The 24,437-nt window shown below is 48.9% G+C and overlaps 2 protein-coding genes across 4 annotated transcripts; both read right to left on the bottom strand.

Moving 5' to 3' along the window:
• Nucleotides 1–831: 831 nt before the first annotated feature.
• On the bottom strand, nucleotides 832–10,817 carry LOC133347496 (calumenin-B-like). Of its 2 annotated transcripts, none has more exons than XM_061559794.1 (7): nucleotides 10,758–10,817; nucleotides 8,818–9,082; nucleotides 7,944–8,137; nucleotides 7,015–7,178; nucleotides 5,694–5,754; nucleotides 4,869–5,068; nucleotides 832–4,531 (listed from the first exon to the last, which is right to left on the bottom strand). In XM_061559794.1, exons 2-7 carry the CDS (start codon nucleotides 9,066–9,068, stop codon nucleotides 4,427–4,429), a joined length of 975 nt encoding a protein of 324 aa, XP_061415778.1. In that variant the 5' UTR covers nucleotides 9,069–9,082; nucleotides 10,758–10,817; the 3' UTR covers nucleotides 832–4,426. The 2 variants fall into 2 exon arrangements, with proteins under 2 accessions (XP_061415778.1, XP_061415777.1); XM_061559793.1 differs by lacking the exon at nucleotides 10,758–10,817 and adding an exon at nucleotides 10,497–10,668.
• A 988-nt stretch (nucleotides 10,818–11,805) lies between these two features.
• Nucleotides 11,806–23,746, bottom strand: TOMM70 (translocase of outer mitochondrial membrane 70). 2 transcript variants are annotated; one of them, XM_061559796.1, is made up of 12 exons: nucleotides 23,397–23,746; nucleotides 21,612–21,785; nucleotides 20,996–21,122; nucleotides 19,907–20,016; nucleotides 18,064–18,185; nucleotides 16,260–16,476; nucleotides 15,460–15,594; nucleotides 14,860–14,967; nucleotides 14,169–14,285; nucleotides 13,569–13,666; nucleotides 13,155–13,277; nucleotides 11,806–12,760 (listed from the first exon to the last, which is right to left on the bottom strand). In XM_061559796.1, exons 1-12 carry the CDS (start codon nucleotides 23,721–23,723, stop codon nucleotides 12,607–12,609), a joined length of 1,812 nt encoding a protein of 603 aa, XP_061415780.1. In that variant the 5' UTR covers nucleotides 23,724–23,746; the 3' UTR covers nucleotides 11,806–12,606. The 2 variants fall into 2 exon arrangements, with proteins under 2 accessions (XP_061415780.1, XP_061415779.1); XM_061559795.1 differs by having other exon boundaries at nucleotides 21,612–21,788.
• Nucleotides 23,747–24,437: the final 691 nt, after the last annotated feature.

Raw genomic sequence — 24,437 nt, forward strand, 5'->3', positions numbered from 1 at the left:
ACAAAAATACACAAAAAACATTAAAACAGTTATTATATTTTATGAGCTGGACACAATACTGCATGTTCTATCAATCTTAGTTTCTTCATCTATTAACTGTTCAGTGTTTAATTTGGCAAAAACGTACACTTAAATTGTCAAAAAAAAAACCCTCTAAAGTAGGCATGATTAAAAAAAAACTTTCACATTACAGGCAACTGCTTACAGTTGTGTGGGAAACGGGTGCCGGACATCCAGACGGGAAGTCCCCACTCGTGTGCGCCGTTAGAATCACTCTGCACGCTCAAGGCAATTTTGAGAAGACGCTGCGATAAGCATGTTTTGTTGTTAGGTTATAAAGTAAACATTGTAAAAAAAAACTGCATTTAATGTTTTACATTGTGAGAGAAAGTTCAAGGGCACGTAAAAAGTAACTTTGTTGTTTCCACAAAAAACCCATATTCAGAATTAAAGTCTGTAAAAGTCAATGTACAGAAGTTAAAAAACCCTCTAGTTTAGGGGATTTTTAAACAGTTAAAGAGACACTAAACTATTATGACATTGGCTAAATCAGAAACCTGATGGTGAAAGTGCTTGAAGCTGGAATATACCGAGAAACACAGAAATATAATTCGTGGCAGGTGTAATTAATATGCGGGACAGGTGCTTTATATATATAACATTGTACGATAATACTGTTAAGGTTTTCGAATGAATCGTGGTATATCCATCTGCCATTTAACTTCACACATAGCTCTTGTTTCTCTTGGCATATATTATGTGGCATATGCTGCTAAAGTAGGAAGCGCCGAGTAAGACGAAGATGCTAATCCAGCCCTCGTACGCATGCAGTATAAATCGAATATTTTTTATTCCACAAATGAATATTGTTTTGCCAATAAATCAACCATTTCTGTAGCGAGCACAATTTTAAGCGAAGAACACACTTTCGATTTTTGGTGAAAAATATATAACGTCCACAGCTCGTGGCATAGAAACAATAAACACTTTGAACGCCGCAACAATAATTAAAACAACAAGTGAAACAAGTGAGACAAAACAATACTTCAATTGTGAATGAAAGTGACTGTGTGGGGCGGTCTACAGCGAGGGCAGCTGATGACGCGACGCTTACTGCTGCACGTGTCACAAACGGTGTACCGTCAGTCTCAAACGAAACACTAAACTTCTTCGATTAATTTTAGAAGTCCAATTTAACGATTTCCATTCGGTTAATGCATTATTCGCTTACGGTTCACGGTTACAAAGGTAACAATTGTAGTGTTTACCACCTGGTGATTGTGGCAGATGTTGTACGCGTGTTGAACTTCTTTCGTGCCGTACATAGCAAACCGTGCTAATCGGAGGTGCAGAAGCATGTCATCGTTTGAAGTGTCATCGTTTATAAGGTTATCAACATTGCAGCGTTGCACTGACACATGGTCATTGACAACTTGCATCTATACAATTGACGTTGTATTCTACTCCTATTGTAGTCATTGCATTGTTACTGTTTGGAGTGCATTGTTTGTTATTGCAGTGTTATTGTGCGTGCGTGTGCTTTATTTAAGTGTTATTTCAGTGTTAACGTAGCATGATAATGTGAAGAGCTGTGAATTTTGTTGAAGTAACAGCAATGAGGTGGTTACAGCCTATCCATCTTCATTGGCAGTTGTATCACCCATCCCACGGCGAGCAGCAAGCCCGTGGGCTGCACCCGACTCCAAGGCACGCAGCAGCATCAGCAGCAGCATCACGGAGCGTGCGTGAACCATTTTGATTTCGGCATGAACACTCACTAAATTTAGACTTTCTTCCTTTTCGATTGAAATGATTCGATTCAACGGTTATTTGAGATTTCCTCCAATCATTATTGGCATGTCACTTGTTCAAAAATGTATTTGTATTCATATTCATGAGCTTAAGTCCACGAATAAAATGGATCATCTCTGAAGGGCGTCCAATTGGAGGTAATGAACACGTGCTACTATCGTGGGTTTCAATTGTGGGCACGATTAATTTTAGCTTTAATTTCGACATAAGCAATCTGGGTAGGCTATAATTGTAACCCACTTTAGCTCTTGTAGGTTTTAAGAGAGATTTAAACCATATGTTTCAGAGGCATTGTGAATTGATAATCTTCAGATCAGATGGAACCTCTTTCATGTAACTTTCTTTCACGTGAGAAACTGTATTCAACTGAAAAACACCATGCACTCCCGATACAGCATAGAACAGCCGTGACCATCGCACAGCGTAGCGATGCGAGTCGCTCATATGAGTGGGCTCTTGATGGTGTGTAGAGGATGTAGATGTGAGAATGTCCTCCAGACAAGTCGTGGTGCTAGAGACCAAACAGCTTTCAATAGGTCCTGTGAACCAAAGGGCGTTCCTTAGAGCAAAGTCACTTCTCTTCTCCACTGCCCTATACTATATTTATTCTTGGCTCGTATAGATAAGCCATGATAATATTCATCTTCTTGGTTCTTTCGGTAAAGTCACGTAGAATGGAAATAATAACATAATAAACTTATATTTTTATGTTGTATTTTTATTATTTTATTATTTCCATTCTACGTGACTTTACCGAAAGAACCAAGAAGATGAATCCCTGCAGTCACGAAAGCTTTAAATCGAAATTTAATGATATTGTTGTACTTCCAATTGGACAATACCTTGCTAAAAGGATGGAACCAATGTGAACATTTTACGTCTCTCAGCTTGTGAAATCAAAGGCTAGGTGGAATATGAAGCCATTTTTCAACCTCGGAATCAGTTCTTGGAGACCAAGATTTTGGCCACAATGAGGCATTTAGGTAGTTTACTTTGTGATAATATATTCGTGTTAATATCTGGCAGATCATCGCGTGCAGTGCAGTACATTCAGATCGTTTTAAGATTCCTTATGGAATTGTTGTAAACATCTGAGCTTAAAAATGATATTCAGTACATTTTCATCCCAACTGTCAACTCTTAATTTAGTGTCATTTTGAATAACGTGAGCACAGCTTTTGACATGATGTACTGTATATGGAATTATAAAGTGTCCTGTTGACCGCAGTTTAAAATACCACGTTGTCTTCTCGGAACAGAATTTTGGAAAACCGGGTCTCATATGTCCCCAGGTCTCAATTCCTTCTGAAATACTTATACATCAATCGCCCTGTCTCTACCACTTTCATAGAATCACCCCATTCCATGCCTTATACTAACCTTATTTATTCCACTAGGCACAATGTATTTAAACAATGAACTGAAACTCAGAAATCTTTAATGGATATAAGCACAATAGATAAATAAATGTCCCTGTGCCATCAGCAAATCAACGTTCTGTACTTTAATGGCATTCACAGCCTCCACTGCTTGCACACACACTTAGACGGGACACTTACACTCACCACACCACCCCAATTAGCCCTGGTTATGGGCAAGCCTTTGAGTTACTATTGAAAGCATGAAAGTGAGATAACCCAATAGCTCAGAGGCCCGTGCCAGGATTCTGAGCTAACTCCGCAAAGATACTGGCGTCCAATCCTGACCAATCATTGTGTGTAAACAAGTATGCGTGTTAAATCATTTTGATCTGCTCAGTGACAAAAAAAAAACTGCATCATAAAAAGTGCTCGTGGTCTGTTGGCTTGAAGCCGGAGTGCCCGACTCGCAATTGGAAGACGGAGAGTTAACAGTTTGCTCGTGTGTCGACTCGGCTTATGAAATGTGGTAAGCCCTGGAAGGTCCGAGGGACACTGAACACACCCCGCTGGTAACACGGGATGGCTTTAGAAGGCCTGGACTGGGTTGGCATCGAGTGATTCGGGGAGGTTTACATTGGCTTGGGGTGGTCTGTATTGTGGGAGCCAGTAATCTGTCAGCTACATGATGTATGCCTTGCAACCATACATGTGCTTCTGCCCTAGTGTGTGGTGCCTATTGACGTGCACATGGTTTACGGGCATCTACCTGTGTGCACGCGGATATAATGCACGTGCGTGCAGTGGAGTATGCACACAGTTACTCATGCGCTGCGTGTGTTGGTGAGTGTAGGTGTCAGTCTGTGACACGACAATGGGTTCCCATGCCGCGATGTTTAGGATACAATGTTACGGTCCAAGCAACTCGGGGTTCAACTTCTAGTACAGGACACTGGCGAACTTTACTTGGGCTTCCCCTCGGGTCAACTTGGCCTGAACTGATTACCTGGTGCAGCAAGTGAACATCGATCGGCAAAGAAAAGACCAAAGTGGTCAAGGCTGCATATTGCTTGCTTCACTGCCCTGGCCTTCATGAGCATTCTCTAACAGCGCTTGTCCAAACAGTATCACCGAGGCCAAAAAGGGCATTGTGATTGATGCGAGTGCACATGTCATGAGCACGTGTCATGAGCACATGTGTGCATGAGGAGTGTATGCATGCACGTGTACGTCGTGTGTGCGTGTGTGCGTGCGGCTCATAACTCATCGTGCCGCATGAGAGCCTCCCCAAAGTCTGTGGCCTGGCTGCCCACAAACAGGTCGTACTTAGCTATAATCTCCTCCCTCGTCAGATTCCCATCCTGTAAATAGACAAAACGCCCATCAGCAACACGAACAGCATAACATCAATCGTCAATGCAATGGCATCGATGCTGCAAGCCCATCCCCTAACAGTTTTGACTTCAATGTGTATGCAAGTTAAAAAAACAGCCCCTGTAAATTTTGTTTAACATTGACACCTGCATTGACTCACGTTTCACTAGAATGCACAGAGGCAAGTTTCTAGAAGAGCTTTTTGCATTTTAGATTTAACCTTCATTCAACTCCACGTCAAGTTAAGAACAATTACAGAACTACAGACAACCGCCAAGGTAGCATTTCCCCCGGTCCCCCTCTCCGCACCGCCCTTCGTCCCACCTGGTCATCGTCGCACTCATGGATGAGGTGCTTGGACTCGGCCTCGGCCTGGTCGTAGTCGTCGGGCAGGATCCAGGCGGCCACCTCGTCATGCCCCATCAGCCCGTCGCCATCCGTATCGCGGAGTTCCGCAAACTGCTTCCGCTCCGATTCCACCCACTCGGAGTCGCCCTCCTCGCTCTCCTCGCTGTACATGTCTCCTGGACGCGCACGCGCACACAAACACGTTCTGCGTTAGGCGTGGGTAAGCCGAGGAGAGGTGGGTAAGGGAGGGACACAAGCGGGAGCACGTGATACTTGTGAGTAAACATACTGGACCCGAGACGGGCGCATGCAGCAGCACCTGCTGGTCCAGTGAAGGCCACGTGTAGCTACGTATACTACACCCGAGAGGGAGAGATGTGTATGTGCTGCATTAGGGAGGACGCATGCAGGTGGGCGTTCTGGCGCTAGCGAGGGGCACGTGCTAGGTTAAGGAGGCGCTCATACTCCTGCATGTGTTGGGTTAGGAAGGGACAATCTCAGATGCATGTGCTGGCTTAGGGAGGAACGTGATTACAGATGCTGCGTTCGGGAACGACTTGTGCAGTTGCACGTGGTCTGCATTCTGGTACACACAAGTGTATTCTCTACGACAGGGCAATGCGTCCGCACTGTGGGTCCATATGTGCCATGGGTTTAGAAAACATGTGATCTGCAGGTGGGTACGTGCGTGTACAAGCACTGGCTGAGCGTAGACGTGCAAGTGGATGCGCCGGTTTATGAATGTGTGTGGGGTTGTCAAGGACACAGCGGTGTCCGTGCGTGTTGTCTTGCATCCCTCACCTATGTACTCATCCACGTTGATGAAGCCGTCGCCGTTTTTATCAATGTCTTCAATGGTTTCCTGAAATCAGAATCCAGGCTTCGTGTTAACGAGCTGTACGTTGCCAAGAGGTCCTCGGAAATTATAAGCACCACATTTTATTTGTCCCGGATAGCCTCAATGAATTGAATCTCAAGACTCTTATTCATCAGGGTCTTGGCATTGGGATGTTTGGCCAATTCCATATTAAGGAGTGGTTTATTTTGTACATTGGGAGGCAATTAGAGCATCTTCAGAAAACCAATACACACGAGGAGACAAGACGCAAAACAAAGGTTTACACAGATGGACTAAAATGATCCGATTGCTGTACTGGCACCTCCTGGCCACCTTGAATCCAGCGGGATTGCAACTTTCACGAACCTGTACGATTCACCGACCCTTGCATCAGAAGTGCTAGATCACGAATAGGGATTCGCCAACCAGGTCAGGCACAAGTTTCCAGGTGTATTCCTCCAGTATAAATACATATTCTGATTCTGTTTGCCTGTGATTTTTAAGCTTCACTGTATTTTGTGCGGATCTTTCTAAGCATCCATGCACAGTGCGTTGATTGATGTCTCCAGGTGTGTCGGTGATGTCTGATGGTATTACTTTCAAGCTGGTGTTTGCGAGTTTGCGGAGAATGCTAGTGTTGATATGTGGTAAGCGTCACTATTGTGTGAGCCAGTCTATTTAGAGATGCGACCCAACAAGCACATATATTGTTAAGTACTGCGGAGGTGTGTCTGACAAGTGTCTGCATCCAATATACTGTCAGCTGTATCACCAAGGCATTCTAGTGATATCGCTCTCATACTACCTCAAAGTAAAATTATAGATATTGCTTTACATCAACACAGCTGTAGGAAGAAGAAGACCAAAGCACACTATGGATGCATGTCTGATTATGGTTTTCAAGTCCATGAATGAAGCTTATGAACATCTGTCAAAAAGCCTGTAAAACAGCCTGGATATGTAATCCATCTACAATATATTTGTTTTTTGGGCTGCATCTTCCTTTAAATATTTGTACATTTGTGCTCGTAAAGTGTCCATGCGGTGGGTGGGTGCTGGTGAGCGTCAATGTCAGCCGCCGTGTTCCATTGTGTCGGCATCCATTAATACTTTCAAATGGCGCAGTGTATGCTGCAGCTTAGGCTAAATATAGGCAGCGTTGATGGCGAGCACCACTGCAGCGTGCGCTTGAGTGCACATGTTCAACGTCCGCTGGAGTTGTCGGGGGTGGTGGGAGCAACACGAGGGCGCTGGTGAGTGCGAGCGTCCGGTGCAGGTTCGCACCGTGACGACGAGGTTGCGCATGTGCGGGTGCTCCTCGGGGTGCAGGAAGGCCGCGTACTCGTTGCGTGATGCCCGCCCATCCCCGTCCACGTCCGCTGCCTGGAAGCGGCGCTCGTCCCGGAGAACCATCGCCCGGTACCCGTCCGGGTCCTCGGGGTCCTCCTCTACATCACCACCAACGAATTGCAAAATAATCGATTGTCACGAACAAGATTCGTTGCAAGAATCATTTTCATAACAATAAATTTGAAATCACGCATGCCTATTTACTACAAATGCAATGTGCTTAACATTTACTGAACTGGGCTTTTATAGAACAATAATAATTGCCCCCTACTAGCAGACTGTTTGTTATCAGGCCAAGTTCTGGGTCACCTTGCGCCCACAGAAACAGCTGTCACTGACTTTGGGTGCCTTTTCAAGCGCTACGAGACGCCCCGACCTATAGGAGGGTGCAATTTCAAAAACTCATTATTATTACCATCATGCCACTAACATATGAACCAAGTATGTTCGTGGCATATATGCAAACACATTTTCACACGAACCGATAGGTGAATGTGTGGGTATATTACAATAATAATGGAGAATTTGTAAAGCACAAAGTTTTCATTAATTCTCAGAGAGAGAGAGAACGATTCAGAGGCACAGGAAACCACAAACATTAAAGCAGACAGAACACAGCCGATAATTGGTCAAGCTTTGTTGTCCAATGTGGCATACGGTGCGAAAGAAGTTCAACATACATACATACGTAACTTGCTGACCCGCCCCTACTGGCCATCTGTGAATAAGAGCTTCATAGCTCATCGGATTCCTCCAGGATAAAAAAAGATTCTGATCAAGATAACGATTTACTCTGGGATGTTTCGTCAAACTCCATTAATGAGTGTTTATACATGCATGCGTGCGCGGACGTGTCTGCGGACCGGCGAGGTAGCTGTAGGTGGCATTCTTGTACTCGGCCCAGTTGACGTAGCCGTCACCGTCCAGGTCGTGGCTGCTCCACTGCCGCTCCGCCTCCTCCAGCACCCAGCGCCGCTGCGAGTGGCGGATCCACTCGGTGAGCTCCGTCTCCGTTACCAGCCCGTCCCCGTTCTCGTCGATGCGCGTCACAATCATCCTGGGATACGGTCGGCACGGGTCATATGCCACACGCGCGGGTTATGCAATTCGTAGACAGTTAAGATGAATGTGCAGAACTGAAAACAATTCATGGGCTGCAACCTATCTTTCCCATCATCATCCTCCTCTACTCTATTCCACTCCATGACAGCATCTGACACCTCCTGTTAAATCTCCCAGTCCACCACCTCTCAATGGAAGGTTGCTTCTCTTGTCTGCAACTCCCTCCCCCTAGCAGTGTGCGCTGCCGATGAGTGAATGCCTCTCTCAATCACATAGATTGTGGCAAGATGAAGATACCTAATGCAGCCGCAAACACCAAACGGTGGATCATGGTAACTTTGCACTAACCCAAATATCCATTTGAAGGTGGTGAATTGCAGATACACTGCCTCAAAGCAATTGAAAACGCTAAATCACTTACAAATAAATCTCCAAAGATTGCACTTCACTGACCACACAAAAGAAGCGAGTGAACTGTGTTCAGTTCTTACCACAGATGTCTTGATTGTGACCTGGCACGTAACTCAGATCTCCCGCCAGCGTCCTAGCTCGGTTCCCTTCCCTAGTACGAGTCTGGCAATGTGACTGCATTCATTACCCGCATTCTACAGCCCAGCTGCACAGTACTCGAAGACCCACTGCCATAGCCACCTGCCGTTCCCCACGGGCGCTCACCCCAAACGCTCCTTGCTCTCCTCGGGGCTCAGCTGGTCGAAGGTTCTCGCCTCCTCGGCGCCCAGAAACGCCTCGTGGTCGAACTCGTGATCGTGATCGTCGTCGTGAACGTGCTCGCTCAGCGGCCGCTCGTGCACGCGCGACGACCGCCTCTCGTCCCCGGTCGCGGCCGCCAACACCGCTGTGATCAACGTCGCCATCGCCAGGGTTCGAACCATAGCCGCCGAACGCAGGCAGCCGGGGAGAGCCATCGCCGAAAGAGTTTCTGGTGCACGCAAGCACGCATACATACACACACACGTTAGTAGAAGTGCGTGCTGAGAGTGTGCGTCAAAACCCTGGCTGGGAGTCGACTCAGCCACCATTCGTCATCCTCAGCCCTCATCTATTCACCGATGAAGCCCCCAACCCCCACAATCCATCTCCTGCACACGAATTGTTTGCATTGCTCCATCGCTGTGCTGGTCACCCTCCCAGGGCACGGTCACCCCTCCTTCGACCGTCATTCCATCACCAGTCTCGTCCACTGGCTCCGATTCGTATGTTCCTTTGTCCACTTTTCAGTGTTTTGTTCCACTTGCCCGACTAGTGGCAATGTTTTCCCCACCACGTCACAGCTGGGAAACTCGGTTCATCAGGCCCAATGGTATGCCGAACACTACCCGAACATTGAACATCGTCTACATATTACACACCACCTACACTTTAGCTTAAGTCATTAACACATTCAAGTTAAACACACACGCGTTAGGTTACAACGTCAAATTACGGCACAGAATATTGCGGAAGATGCTCCGGAAAGTGAGACACACTCAAAAGTTGTGCCCGATATTAATGAAGTGACAACTCTGGTCACACACACGCCGGATAAGACACACTACCAACTTTAGCTTTAAAATACGGAGGGAAAGTGCCACTAATAAATTAATTATCTATTCTATTTAGGATGTAAATAGCGACCTTTCCAGGGCGAAGGGAAATTGATGCCCATTGCAATACGCTAGAGACAACTCGTCAGCAAATTCCATAGAGTTCCGCATGCAGCTTCTAGAGTCAGACTCTTGACCCCCATTGACAGCTCTGGGGTCAGTGGTGGTAATTCCGCGTTCCTATGGCGGAGACGAGTGACCAACAGAACAAAGGAAGAGATCCCCCGTACAGCCTTAACAGACTGTTGGGGCAAGTGGCTGTTAGCGAGCAGCGCCTATGAAGACCGGCACGGCACACGAGTGGGGGGGGGTGAGTGTCCAGCACCACGCCCGGCCGCCTTTGTCTCCCCAGTGGCGATGTTTACTACACACCGCACCAGGTACTCATTTGAGGCCGGGTCGACCTAGGGGAGTCCCAGTACAGGTTCAGATAAATCGTCACCGGTGTAGGTGGCCGTGAGCGGGAATCGAACTCGGGGGGTTCGCCGGGTTGTGAGCGCAGCGTGGCGCTAACCGCTGCGCCACCGCTCCCCCGCCACTGAACACCCACAAATAGACGTGTAACGATTCGATTCGGCGAACACCGGAACGGATCGAATCGTGCCCGCCAGGCCGTGTCGGGGTTGGTTCATGACCGGCTTAGGGCGGCAACAACAACAACAGATGTTTACACATTCGTCCCACTACACCATAATCCACAACGTCCCTCGCACTCCCGATGCGACCAGCGCGCCGCGAGATGAGAGTTACCGAAGCGAGAATCGATTCACGGAAATTTCGTTCGACGCCGGATGGGAGGGAGGGGAATCAATCGTCACGAGCCTATCGGGAGCAGAATTTAAAACAGGAGCGCCGTCTTCTCGAAACAGCGACGTGGCGCGACGTGGCGGCCGCTAGCCGTCTGTACGACGCGAGCGAGTGGCTGAGCGAAGACCGGGGAGACGGGGGGGGGCATCAAAGAGCCGCGCGTCCCTAGTTGCTCACAGCGGCCGCACGGAGACGCAAACTCACCCAGCCGAGCCGCGAAGAGACCAGGCCGGGGGTGGCGTGACGTCACCGCGGCACGGGGCGGGAGGGGCGGGGCGGGGAGGGACGTGGACCAATGGGGAGCGCGAAGTGAGGCTGAGGACACGCCCCCTGCCAAACTCCACCCCTCCCCCACCCCGCCGCGCTGTGTCGCTCCTATTGGTGGTGCGGTGCCACGTGTCGTCCGCGGGGGGTATATAAGGGAGTTCAACGGGCGACCTCTGGCAGTAGCCGGGCTTCTGGTGCAGTGAGAATGGGGGCAGGTCATCGGTGGACACGTGGAAGTTGGGATCGTCTAATGATACGGACAATTTAATTGGTCTCTCGGCTCATGGAGGACCTCGCCACGGTTACAGACCGGGCACGATCCTGTAGCATGGTGTTACATTCTGTATTCATGGCAGAAGACAAGAAGTCTGGAGTAATGTCATGGGAATTTATTGACATGCCGCATCCGTTGAGCATTAGCTTGTCCTCGTGTTACTGCGGTGATACATCGGGTGTAACATATTATTGATTGGCAGACCTTGAACTCTAGTGGTTAATGCCTGATGCTGTACATCCCCACTCAAAGCCAGCCGAGCAGCATAATGGAAATTAAAGTTGGCAGCATGGCTGCATGCATAATAGGCTAATTTCATGTGGGGAATCAACATTGCTGCTTGCGTCTGCGGCGTTTTCCGTGACTTTATCGGCAAATTGTTCACGGACACGTTTTATCGAGCAGCTCTACGAATTGCCGTCCATAATCTACTGCTGCTTGAAAGGCCTCCACAAGGAGTATTGTTGGTACATTTGCGTGTAGCTTCATATAAAAGTGCTACAACCCTACAATTCTTTGCTCATGCTATCATTGGAAATGTCTCCACTCTGGAGCTCGATACAGCCCCTCTGCAGAGTAATTGGCCTACACTTCCACAAAGAAAGAAAAATACCGACACTTTCTCGCAAACATGATCAGCCAATCAACTACATGTAGTGTCCATTTACACCGCTGAGTGAAGAGGCAAGGGGAATCAAGAAACATGGCTCATTGTTTGGCGTTCGGAAAATGATTTTATGAGGGTGGTAATATCACAAATGGTAACAGACACTGCTCGGGTTACACACAAGAGATGCAGGATAAACATTATGGGACGTGACTGATGCGATATGTTAACAGTGCAACTAAATATTTTTTCACATTATAACATTCATTCTCATGCTTCCTACAATGGCATCTGGTGCTGTCGACCTGTCCATTGGTGTGATGTATGACAAGATGCTGTGTTATGATGCCTATGTGCGGTGGTGCAGCATGTGGTGGTTCACGCAAGATAATGTTTGGTCGGATGAATAGCAGGTGTGCACGAGTTGCTTCTTTGATCAAGTGCTTTCTGGGCACGAGTTGGAGGATCACATACATTTGTGAAACACTAAATCTTCTGGGCAGGCTGGCTGTCATATGGCCATCAGATGGTAATATGGCAAAGTAGGCTTGTGAACTCATCTGTGTAGACTTTTGGATGTTAACCCCCCTTCCATGTGTGGGTTTTCTCCCACATGGACAGCACTCCTGAAAGAGGAATTGGCCTAAAATGCCAAAGTAGAGTCCTCTTGAAAAATGTTATAATTAATTACAACATAAAATGGGGCAGGAGAGACCTGGACATTGGGGCTCACTGATTATTCAGTTGCATAAATGTGGTTGAGAGCCATTAGCCGTGCACACAGTCAGATGTTGGGTAGCATATGTGTGGTGCGAGTGGTGGCGTTGGCGTGCGCGTGCAATCAGACTTAGTGACGAGAAGCGATGTTGTGTGTACGTGGCATGAGAGGTGAAGTGTTTGCATAATCAGACATTGGATGGCACGAGCCCATATTTGGTTGCGACTGCCAGCTGGGCCTGTGCTGCGTGGCACAGGGACAGCAGGTGTGCCATCTCCATCTCAGACTTGGACAGCGTCACTGCCTCCTCGAACAGCTGCACTGCACGTGTCAGGTTACCCCTGCGCACACAGAACAAAGCATCACCCACCATGCACTGTTTCCAAAACATCATGCCAATACACAAAACCATCAACAACACACCACACCATCACCACTACCAACCCATCATATCAACACTGCAACATGACCAATGCTAACATAAAAAACAAGAATACCAATCACCTAAACGTGTAAAAAAAAATCACACTACATTACCCCAATTCATAAAACGCACACCACACCACAATCATCAAACCATCACAACATAACATCACAATAAACAATGACCTACCAAAAACACCGCATACACGAAGTTAACATGTTACACAATCACACCGGCATAATTCAAGGGAGATGTCAAATTAATATCAGAGCGTGTCCACTGATAACACGGGGACTGGTGCATTCCCTCACCTCTGAACCTCAATCGTGCCGAGGGTCTCGTAGGCAAAATCGCACTTGGGGTCGATCTGAATGGCGCGGGAGATGAGACGCACGCCCGCATCCAGATCTTGCCTCCACTGCAGCTGCAGGAGTCTGAAGCACAATCACAACCACATCCACAGTCACCACCACTGCCACGCAATATAATACCACATCTACCAGCACAGCCATTCACAACTGAAAATGATACTGTAAATTAAAGTGAAACTAAATAAAACAGGATGTTGTGATGTATTTTAGCAAGCTTGGCGATGTGTGTATTGTGTGGTATGTGCCGATGCGATCGATATGTGTTGTAGAATGTATGACGCGACTACATTATCATGTGCGGTCCATCATGAGGTGTTTTGAGGTGTGTGATGAGGTACAGGAAGGTGTGCGCACCCCTTATGCACGTAAGTGGTGGCGTTGTTCGGTTCCAGCTGAATGCAGGAGTCGTACATCTCGTCGGCACGGTCAAACATTTGCTGATCCGTGAGGGCCTGGAGATGACATAACGAATCATGTTATCACACAAGCAAACACCACCACAGGCAAACAAGTATCATCACAATACCACCACGCATTAGATCACACATGAGATGTCGTCACGTTTACACCACGATAGCACACCAAGCAAGTCAACACTCATCACCACGAACCATTGCGTATAAGAGGTGGAAGCAACAACGAGTAACTTATTAACAGGTGGCTATTGAACGCATGCCTTTTGATTCCAATAAGCCCGCGAAGATGAAACCTTGAATACAATAGGCTATATATTGACGCATGCCTTCACCAATCGACCCGAGGTGAGGCCCAACACAGGTGCAGATACTACTTGCCACTCACGTCATCTGCCGCCAGGGATCCAATCCAGGTCACCGTGTTCGCATCGCAGTGCGGTAATCATACTGCCACCACAACTTTGGCGCACACACTTTTCACACACACACACTTTGCATGCTCGTGGAAGCACTGCCCCATGCGGACACACACACACACCTGTGCGTAGAGCGCGTACGCCTCGGCACAGCGGGGGCAGTCGCGGATGAGTTTGTCGAATGCCTTCATGGATGCTTGGATCTCCGAGGGACTGGAGTGGGACAGTGCTGCCCGGTACTGCGCCAGCACAGTGCACGGACAGTGGCATGAGAGCAATGTAGCAAAAACAAAGATCCCCCCTATAGCCTTAACAGACTTGCACTTAACAGAAGTGCTGTTTGTGAGCACCTATGAAGGGGCTGAGTGGCCAGCATCACACCCGGCCACCTTTGTCCCCCTAGTTGTGATGTTTACACACAGCACCAGGTATTAATTTGAGGCCCAGTTGACCTCGGGGAGGCCTAGGACCGATTCAAATATTCGTCTCCGATGTTGACCATGAGCAGAAATCAAACTCGGGTTGCCAGTGTGGTAACATGGTGTTCAGAGTGGAGATTGTGAATGTGCAATTCGAGCGTCTGGAGCTGTTAAGTGAGCTGTAGTGATGAAGAGCGTGTCGAATGTGGAGCTGGTGGGTGTTTGGTGAGTGAGATACAGTGGTGATCAATGTGTTGACCGAATGTGATGGTGATGAATGAGGTGAGTGCGGACCTGGTGAGTGGTTGTGGTGGAGAGTGGCGGTGATAGCGAGCATAGTGTAATCGTGGTGAGTGTGGTAAGTGGCGAGCGTGGTAATGAGTGAGGTGCTCACCTGAGCGAAGCAACGCTGGGCGCGTGCGAGGGGAAAGTCCTGCTTGAGCCGTACGCACTCCTCAAAGTCAGACATCGCCTCGTCCACGCGGTCCAGCAGGATGTGCAGCTACAACAAACACACCCCGTTGCATCACCCCACACCCCGTCACTCTCAAGCCACACCTCCCCACATCACACCAAGTCACGATCATTTTAAAGAATTCTTTTCATATTCATCATGAAACTTCAAGCTCTTGCCAGGCAGCCTGAGACACACACAGCCTAGGTATGTAACAACAAGATAAGAGCTGTTTGTGTTCTGGTTGAATCTTCCTTTAACTTTACAATTATGCAACCACACCAACAATATTACCATATTCTCGAGATATAAGACGCTTTTTCTCGTGTTTTTTAAAGCAACATTTGGTGGGTGGATCTTATAATCCAGTAGGTGTGTGGGTGCCAGACCACGTGTAAAACTATATTGACATGGGCACAAGTTTGTGGTGCATCTTACTTTTCGGACGGTCTTATAATCCGAACAATACAGTAAATTGTGAGATAAGGGACCACTACTGCCACCACAGACGTGATAGTAGTAGTGCCGTGGGGCTGTCACCTGTCCGCGGTGGTGGTGCACGTCGGCGTTGCTGGGGTCGAGCTCCAGGGCACGGGCAAAGTCCTGCACGGAGCGCGCCACATCCTGCGACTGCATGTGCATGCTACCGCGCTTGATGAGGGCGTTCACACGCACCTGCGAACAACGTACATCAGATTCATAACACGCACCACGCTCACGGACGTGAAAGCAAGGGGACTCACAGAAACAGTGGCAAAGAGTCTCCGAGATGTAAAGAGAACAGAGAACAAAATATCCAAACATACGAGCGGGTCAACACACAGCATACAGCACAGCGTTGTGTAGTGCTCTAAGCTACATGAAAAAGGCCACAAACTGAAAAGGCCAGTGGTTGGAATGTCAACGTGCCGTGAAAATGGCCCATTACCCAAAACTTCACCTGTTATATTTTTTTAAATATTAATTGCACGGTGTTATTGTTGGAATAAAGAGCTCACAGGCAGAGTACATATAATTATAACTACCCAACCAGCCCTGAGCACTAGCCTGGCCACTGACCAACCTTAGTAGCCAACGAGTTACTATTAGTATGAGCTCTTTCAATAATCATAACTCTCCTCTGACCCGATATCTAGAGCTCAGTCAGGTCCCATTAAAAAAATGTGTTCACTTTTCAGGTTTGGTGTTCACAGCGCCTAAACAAGCACAGTGAATGATACAGTAACAGAGGTGCAATATGCTTGAATAAACAAACACACAAAGCCACATCGAGTGAGCAACCATGGATGCACGAACACAAGGAACTGACATTGACACACAACAACGGGAGGCATCACCACCTTAACTGGCACGTTCTCGCTGTCGATGAGCTGGTCGAGGTCGACCTGTGCGGCCACCGCGCTGCCCGACAGCAGCTGGAAGGTGGCGCGCAGCAGCTGCGCCCTGGGCCCCCAGGGGCCCTCGCCGGAGCCATCGCCCAGCTCCTCGTCGCAGAGCGCGATGACACACGTGTAATCGCCGGCACGCACGCGCTCGCAGGCCCGCTCGTACGCGGAGCTGCACTCAAGCACACGCGCAGGAGCAAAGATGAAGATCCCCCGTATAGCCTTAACAGACTAAAAAACTTAACTAAACGATTTTTATTTTAGCAGGTAAGGCCCACTGAGCTATATAGCTCAGAGGCGACCTGGCCACAAATGTTATACATTTACACGTGGCTTATCACGTGGAAATGTATAGCAGCAGCCAAATACTCCAAACTCATGTTTCTAAATGTGGAGGGAAAAATGGAGGACTCGGAGAGAAAGCCACACGACCACGGGGAGAACATGCAGACTCCAAATATACAGGCCTCAGGGTTGGGATCGAATCCACGCCTCCTGTATATGAGGCGAGGTAGTAAACATCAAGCCACCATGGCGCCCGGTTGAGGCAAGTGCTGTGAGCGCATGTACACGCACACGCGTACTGCACACATGAAACCACCCAAACGCACGCAAGAACACACTAGAGCAGCCTCCAATCATCACCAGGTGATTATCAATGCCCTTATGAGGTTTAAAGCATTGCTTTGTTGAACTTAGTCATTGGATAGCAAGTGTCCTCAAGTGTCCAGCAGTATTGTTCACAAATGTGCTATGCAGAGGCTAACCCTGATGGGTGCCAGCCTGCTGAGAATACGCCCATCTGCAGATCTTCTCATGCTACTGAGATGCACCTGTTGTATGGCTAAAGCCACTAGTTTTTCCATCTCTATGTAGATGGAGAGGATGCATAAGTGTGCAACATCTTGTCAGCGCACCAACCAAGACAGGAATTGATCATTCTTGTCAGTTATGGATGAATCCATAGACCCCTGAACCTTCAAAGCCACTCCATCAATTGATTCCACACTAATTACATTAACTTCACAAACTTTAAGCGTAAGATCACATTACATGTACAAAAGCTCTCAGCCTTATCCAGACCACCAGCTCAAAAGAACCGAACATGTAGTTGGTTTGTTGTTTAGGCCACTTACTCGAATAGTTGAGAAAATCTGGCTCTCCAAATGGGTAGCAGTGAACCAAAGACACAACTGTAGACTGGTTTTGTCCCGATTAGGCCTCGTCAGTACAGTCATCAATGTTTGAGTTGGTGGTTTAATTGACAAAAAAGACACACATTCAATTCTTTTGAACAGGGTGGTCTGGATAAGGCTCAGAGCTTGTATACATGCAATTCACACACACGCACTTGTGTTGTGTGCATGTTGTTAAGTCAGTTGAAGGCAGTCGCCCTTTAACGGAGGGCAGAGGAGCGATGTTTACATCAATGAGCGGAGCGCCGGGCGGCTAAACTACCTACAGCAAGTTGGCATAGTTGGGGGTACAGCTGGTACATCTGCCAATCATCTCAGTCAGTCAACCCATGACACCTGGGTCTGTACCGTGACCTCCTGTCAGCAAGCCTTCGACACTTCACATGGCCTCAAAGTGCACCTGGCCTGACACAAGCGCCGTGGTGATGTCACCACCGCTTAGTATCGAATGGCCGGTGTTGTTGTTAAATATATTTGTTTTCAGCCTGCAATAAAGTTTCCGTTGCGATGGGATTTTCTCATCATATTGGCTGCAGGGCACACCGGACAACACACCAGCCAACCTGGGAGCGCCATCCTGGATGGGGTTTGTGCCATCGGTCTCGGAGATGAGGGTGGGGTCCTCGTTGAAGGAATTGAAGTAGGATTGCACGAACTGGGCTGAAGGAAACACTGGCTCACGGTCCTGCACAGTGAATAATAATAATAATTGCATAATACCGTCAAGTGTCACCATACCCTCATCATACCATCACGTGTCATAAAACCATTATGGTTCGAATACACACATCACAACACACAACATTATATAGGACACTGCATTACACGCCATAAGCAACACTTTATACGCACTGTGTAATACATTTCAAACCATGCACAATTACCCACACTGATGTATTACACACGAGCAGAGCCCTCACAATAGCAAGTGGAACCCTGTGTAGACAAAGGGCCCTAAAGACAGGGAGGTAGAGAGACACACAAAGACACAGAGACAGACACGTGAAGCAAGATGAACACGGAAACACACAAAAGAGGAATAGACACGCACACAAAAAACAGGGAGAGATATACAAAAGCAGACAAGGCTAAATACTCGAAAATAACTTTGCGTTCTTTAAATGTAAACGTGCACCATGCATACATAAAAATAGCACTGCACAAGAGGCACATCATGTCATGACACACATTATGTTCCATTATACAAAATAGTGGAGTTGTCTAGTGTGAGATAGTGTCATAATTCTGGGTGCTGTGGTACCCCACAATGTTTAATGATGTCGAAGATTCCTCACACAAGGTGGTGTGCCCTACAGGGAACACCACAAAATGGTACTGTGTATTTGTGGGTGATGCGCTAGTGCTGTGTGTTGGTGGGTAGTGCGCTAGTGCTGTGTGTTGGTGGGTAGTGCGCTGGTGACGTGTGTTGGTGGGTAGTGCGCTGGTGCTGTGTGTTGGTGGGTAGTGCGCTGGTGCAGTGTGTTGGTGGGTAGTGCGCTAGTGCAGTGTGTTGGTGGGTAGTGTGCTAGTGCAGTGTGTTGGTGGGTAGTGCGCTGGTGACGTGTGTTGGTGGGTAGTGCGCTAGTACAGTGTGTTGGTGGGTAGTGCGCTGGTGACGTGTGTTGGTGGGTAGTGCACTGGTGACGTGTGTTGGTGAGTAGTGCGCTGGTGACGTGTGTTGGTGGGTAGTGCGCTGGTGACGTGTGTTGGTGGGTAGTGCGCTGGTGACGTGTGTTGGTGGGTAGTGCGCTGGTGGCGTGTGTTGGTGGGTAGTGCGCTGGTGCAGTGTGTTGGTGGGTAGTGCGCTAGTGCAGTGTGTTGGTGGGTAGTGCGCTAGTGACGTGTGTTGGTGGGTAGTGCGCTGGTGCTGTGTGTTGGTGGGTAGTGCGCTAGTGACGTGTGTTGGTGGGTAGTGCGCTAGTACAGTGTGTTGGTGGGTAGTGCGCTGGTGCTGTGTGTTGGTGGGTAGTGCGCTGGTGCTGTGTGTTGGTGGGTAGTGCGCTGGTGCTGTGTGTTGGTGGGTAGTGCGCTGGTGCAGTGTGTTGGTGGGTAGTGCACTGGTGACGTGTGTTGGTGAGTAGTGCGCTGGTGACGTGTTGGTGGGTAGTGCACTGGTGACGTGTGTTGGTGGGTAGTACGCTGGTGCCGTATGTTGGGGGTAGTGCGCTAGTGCTGTGTGTTGGGGGTAGTGCGCTGGTGCAGTGTGTTGGTGGGTAGTGCGCTGGTGACGTGTGTTGGTGGGTAGTGCGCTAGTACTGTGTGTAGGTGGGTAGTGCGCTGGTGACGTGTGTTGGTGGGTAGTGCGCTAGTGCTGTGTGTTGGTGGGTAGTGCGCTGGTGACGTGTGTTGGTGGGTAGTGCGCTAGTGCTGTGTGTTGGTGGGTAGTGCGCTGGTGCCGGGTTGTACCTTGTATCGCTCACGTGCCCGTTCGCGGCCCAGCTCCTTAAGAACGCGATCAGCAATGAGCATGGACTGCTGATTCTGAAATCCCTCCAGGATGCACACTGCTGTGATATCTGCCAAACCAAACCACATTAAACTACACCAATCCGTACCACAAACCAGTCATGTTTCACACCACAACATAGGAAAATCACAACTCTACGATTTTACAGAAAAAGGTATGTGAACGATGTAATTCTTCACCCCCCGTGATTCGAAGAACGGTCACAATTTAGGGGTAACGATTTAATTAAATAATCGATTCTTCGCAATTTTTTTTATTTCTTTTCACATTTATTTAGTCCCATTTGTACAGTTCTGACTATTTCATTAGCCTAATTGTACCATATAAATATACTTTGCTGAAACGAGAAATCAGTTATTCTCACGCAATTTTAAGCATGTATTAAGGGCGCGTGTAGTGTAAGCCTGTGGTGCATATGGTGTGTATCTTGCATGCATTTGCCTTTGTAAAACAGTGAGGAGCTTAAGTTATCAGCCAGTTATCCCAGTCAGTTAACCATTACATCTGTCACGTGACCTTCTGTCAGCGAACATTCCAACGCTTCATGTGGCCTCAAAGTGACCATGCCATTCTCTTAGTGGTGAATGCCGACTGTTGGGATGTCTATGTGTGTACTGTGTGTTGTGTATCTATGTATGTATGTATGTTGAACTTCTTTCACACCATACGTAGCCAACCATGCTAATCGGGGGTACAGGAGAAGAACAAACCAAGTACAAAAAGCAGTTCTAAAGAAATGAGTTTTCTATCTAGATTTAAAAGTGCATAGCTCCAGTGGTTTCCGAATATCGGAAGGAAGCGCGTTCCAGACGGCCGCAGAAGCGCATCTGAAAGCACGCGATGCAGTGATCTTCGATGGCTAGCCAGAAACCACTGTGAGGATGACCGGAGTTTGCGCGATGGTTTATGATCCTTGACGGGATTACCAAGGTATTGTGGTTCATTTGTGGCAAGCATTTTGTGTGTAATGAGTGCAACCTTGTTGTGTGTGTTGTGTATACATCTCATGGTGTGTGTGTGTGGTGTACCCTCCAGGCAGAGGGCATGCCTGCCGGCCTGCTCGTGCACGCGTGCTCGCCGGTGCAGGGCCTTCACGTAACGCGGGTGCAGCTCCAGCGCACGGTCACAGTCAGACAGCACGGCGTCCCAGTCTCCCTGAGAAACAATCAGAATCTTTATTTAGACTGGAGGAATGTGATGATCTATAAATCTCTTTTTTACAAATGTCCAGTCGGGATGGGTCAGAAATTTACAACAACAAACAATACCAAAAACACGATAGGAGTGCAACGTATAGGAAATAAAAAAATCACAAAAAAATGGCTATTTATTTTACCAGGTAAAGATCATCGAGCTATTAAGCTTCTTTTTCAGAAGCGACCTGCCCACAAATGATAGCTCAACAAAGTATCTCATCATGTGGAAATTTATAGCAGCCAAATCTAAATAATCGAAACAACATTCCTCAGTAACACTCCCTCACGAACAGAAACGTCAAATTAAGAAACTGAATTGGCGGTGGTGCACTAACATGAAAGGAATTTGTCAATACTAATCCATTTTAATGTAAATAAATATAAACATTTGGCTCATTCTTCAGGCATTAGTGTAGTACAAGTGGAAGTGTTGATGACGTAGCCCCACCATCTGTTGCAGGGCGGCCGCGCGGTTCTGGTGAAAGGTTGCGAGTTCCTCTTTGGTGGCACCTACACCCAGGGTGATGGCCTGGCTGTAGCATTGAACAGCGTCCGCAAAGCGCCCAGCCTTGAACAGTCGGTTCCCACGATTCTTGGCGGCATGTGCCTTTTCCAGCGGGGTCTGCTGCAAAGATAAATATCCTCTGTGTAACCTACGTAGGCTGTTTGGGACACGTGTTGTTATCGAGTGCCTTTGAAGGCCAGCACAGCGCATTAGGGGAGGGTGTGGCCAACACCAGGCCCAAGCTGTCATTGTCTCACCAGTGATGATGTGTACGCACCTTACCAGGTATTCATATGTCAGGCTGAGTCGACCTAAGCGAGACCTGGTCGCGTTCATATATTTCCCATTGACGCTAGCCTCGGTCGGGAATTTGATTCGTTGGTTGCTCAACACGGGCCCTTGTCACTCCACTTCAAATTCACTCCCATCACCTGAAGTCGCTGTGTAGCAATGCCACACAGGCCAACAGCTGAATAAGAGACATTTCCCCCCAGAACTCGCTTGGTGCATGTACACCCATAAATGTTATTGTAAGAACAATGACCGAGCCGGCTAGAACGGTTTGCGCAGAAGCAGTTCAATCTCCTGTGGTGGTGGCCAAGTGGCACACAGCACAATTTGTGAAGGTGTCCCTATCAACAGAGGTGGTGCGTCGCCGCAGAACCTCACCTGGTAAAAAAAAAAAAGCATACTACAAACACATCGCATAGCAGACATCGGTGGGGAGGCATTTGGGGTTGCAGTAGCAACATGCGTTCAATCCACCTTCTCCATGGGATTAAGTGAATTCGCTCGCTTTGTGGAGCCAGAAACCCTGATCTCTGCTGCCTAGCGTCACGCGGCTCCATCCAACATCCCACGTTTGAGTGCGGCCAATGCGAGAGATTGAATAGTGGCGGCGTGAGTGACAGCTGTGGTAAGAGGAAATGGCTGTGGGGTTGTGCTCCAGGCGAATAAGAGTGGCGTACGGGTGAGCGTTTGAGTTGACCTTGTGGTTGAATTAAAATAAATCACCGCTGTGGCAGAGATGCACAAGCACGATATAAAACTCAACCACGATATAAAACTCAACCAACGTCTTAATTAGCACTGCTTTGTAATATCAAGTATCAAACAGGCCTAACGCCGAACGCGATACTCTATATTCTCATTCCGAAGGTCGGAGTACCGAGACGATGTTAATCTTCCAGCTAACGCGCTTACCCTCCCGCCTAATGCATACATCTCGCGCCTAATGAATTTATCTTGAGCGCAGTGATCCTCGAGGCTAATGCCGGACAATCGCTCAAACACCCGCGTGACACGCCGTCTGTGTTTGACCTTACAGGCCATTCCTGAGTCCCAAGGCTCGTCTCACCGTCTGTCACACTGCAGCCCGTCTCACGCCTGACACCCTCCACCGAGTCTCCCGTCTGTCACCCTGCATCGCATCTCACGTCTGATACACTCCACCAGGTCTCACGCCTGTCACCCTGCAGCCCGTCGTCTCATGCCTGTCACCCTGCAGCCCGTCGTCTCACGCCTGTCACCCTGCAGCCCGTCTCACGCCTGTCATCCTGCACCAGGTCTCACGCCTGTCACCCTGCAGCCCGTCGTCTCACGCCTGTCATCCTGCACCCGTCTCACGCCTGTCACTCTACGCCCGTCTCACGCCTGTCATCCTGCAGCCCGTCCTCTCACGCCTCGCCTCGCCATCCCAACACCACGCACCACCGTCTCCCTCCTCACCTCATCGCCGCTCTTGCCCGCCTCGCTCTCGCTCTCCTTGGCCTCGCCGCCCCCCTTGCCGCTGGGCAGCGAGGGCGGCCCGGGCGGACTGGCGCTGCCCTCGGGCTCGCGCCTCTTGCCGAGCGCGCGTCGCCGCCACACGAGGTACGCGGCCGCCCCGACCACGAGCAGCGGCGCGCCGACCGCCAGCGCGGCGCGCCAGTTCCAGGCGTGCCCGGGGCCCGAGGCGGCCAGCGGCACGGGGTTCGGGGGGTGAGGCGCGGGCACCAGGGACACCGCGGGGCCCGCGGGGACCGCCACATCCAGCACGGGCATGGAGGCCGCCATGCTGAGAGCGAGGGGGGGGGAGGGGCCGGGGCCGCGGTGCGTGATGGGAGCGCGAGGGGGGGAGGGGCGGGGAGGGAGGGGGGCGGGGAGGGAGGGGGGCGTTGTCATGGCGACCACGTTTCTGGGAGGGGGCGTTGTCATGGCGACCACGTTTCTGGGAGGGGGGCGTTGTCAGGCGACCACGTTTCTGGGAGGGGGGCGTTGTCATGGCGACCACGTTTCTGGGAGGGCTCGACAAGGGGCCTTGTTTTTGTTGTTTTGTCTCATGGCGTCAATAATTATTCAAGGTGGATGGCCCTCCTTATTCTTTATTGCAAAGCTTATTTACTCACGCAAAAAAAGCCTCGGCGAGTCTCGTGACGGCCTTTTATGAGGGTCATGCCAAGTTCTCACAGTAGGGGGCGATGATGTTTTGTATATTCCCATTGAGGTGACATTTAATATTTGGCAAATTTGACCCATGAGATTGGCACATAATGGCCTCCTCTTGCGAATGATATGTTTCATTTGAACGGTGAACCTCGAACAAGCGGCGAACAATGGAGACGTGTAATGGAATGGCAGCCATGGGAGAAACAATTGGCAAGATATCCTCCGTGAAGATTAAGTTATGAGATTAGCTCATGTGTGGGGAGCGAGATGGCCTGTGGCTTCGTTGGACCGTGGGGAGTGGTAACGAAGTGGTGATCACTTCATCCAGCAACGGATGGAACA

The sequence above is a fragment of the Lethenteron reissneri genome, chromosome 26 (assembly GCF_015708825.2).
Source record: "Lethenteron reissneri isolate LAM-NWPU_2019-01 chromosome 26, ASM1570882v1, whole genome shotgun sequence".
Lineage (NCBI taxonomy): Eukaryota > Metazoa > Chordata > Hyperoartia > Petromyzontiformes > Petromyzontidae > Lethenteron > Lethenteron reissneri.

Coding starts and splice junctions, on each gene's coding strand:
- TOMM70 (XM_061559795.1), bottom strand. CDS start 23,723: ATGGCGGCCTCCATGCCCGTGCTGGATGTGGCGGTCCCCGCGGGCCCC. Junction 21,789..23,396: donor CGGGCAAGAGCGGCGATGAG/GTGAGGAGGGAG, acceptor TTATCTTTGCAG/CAGACCCCGCTGGAAAAGGC. Junction 14,286..14,859: donor CCCAGCGTTGCTTCGCTCAG/GTGAGCACCTCA, acceptor GTGCTGGCGCAG/TACCGGGCAGCACTGTCCCA.
- LOC133347496 (XM_061559794.1), bottom strand. CDS start 9,068: ATGGCTCTCCCCGGCTGCCTGCGTTCGGCGGCTATGGTTCGAACCCTG. Junction 7,179..7,943: donor CACCTACAGCTACCTCGCCG/GTCCGCAGACAC, acceptor GTGGTGATGTAG/AGGAGGACCCCGAGGACCCG. Junction 5,069..5,693: donor CAACGTGGATGAGTACATAG/GTGAGGGATGCA, acceptor GTGCGCGTCCAG/GAGACATGTACAGCGAGGAG.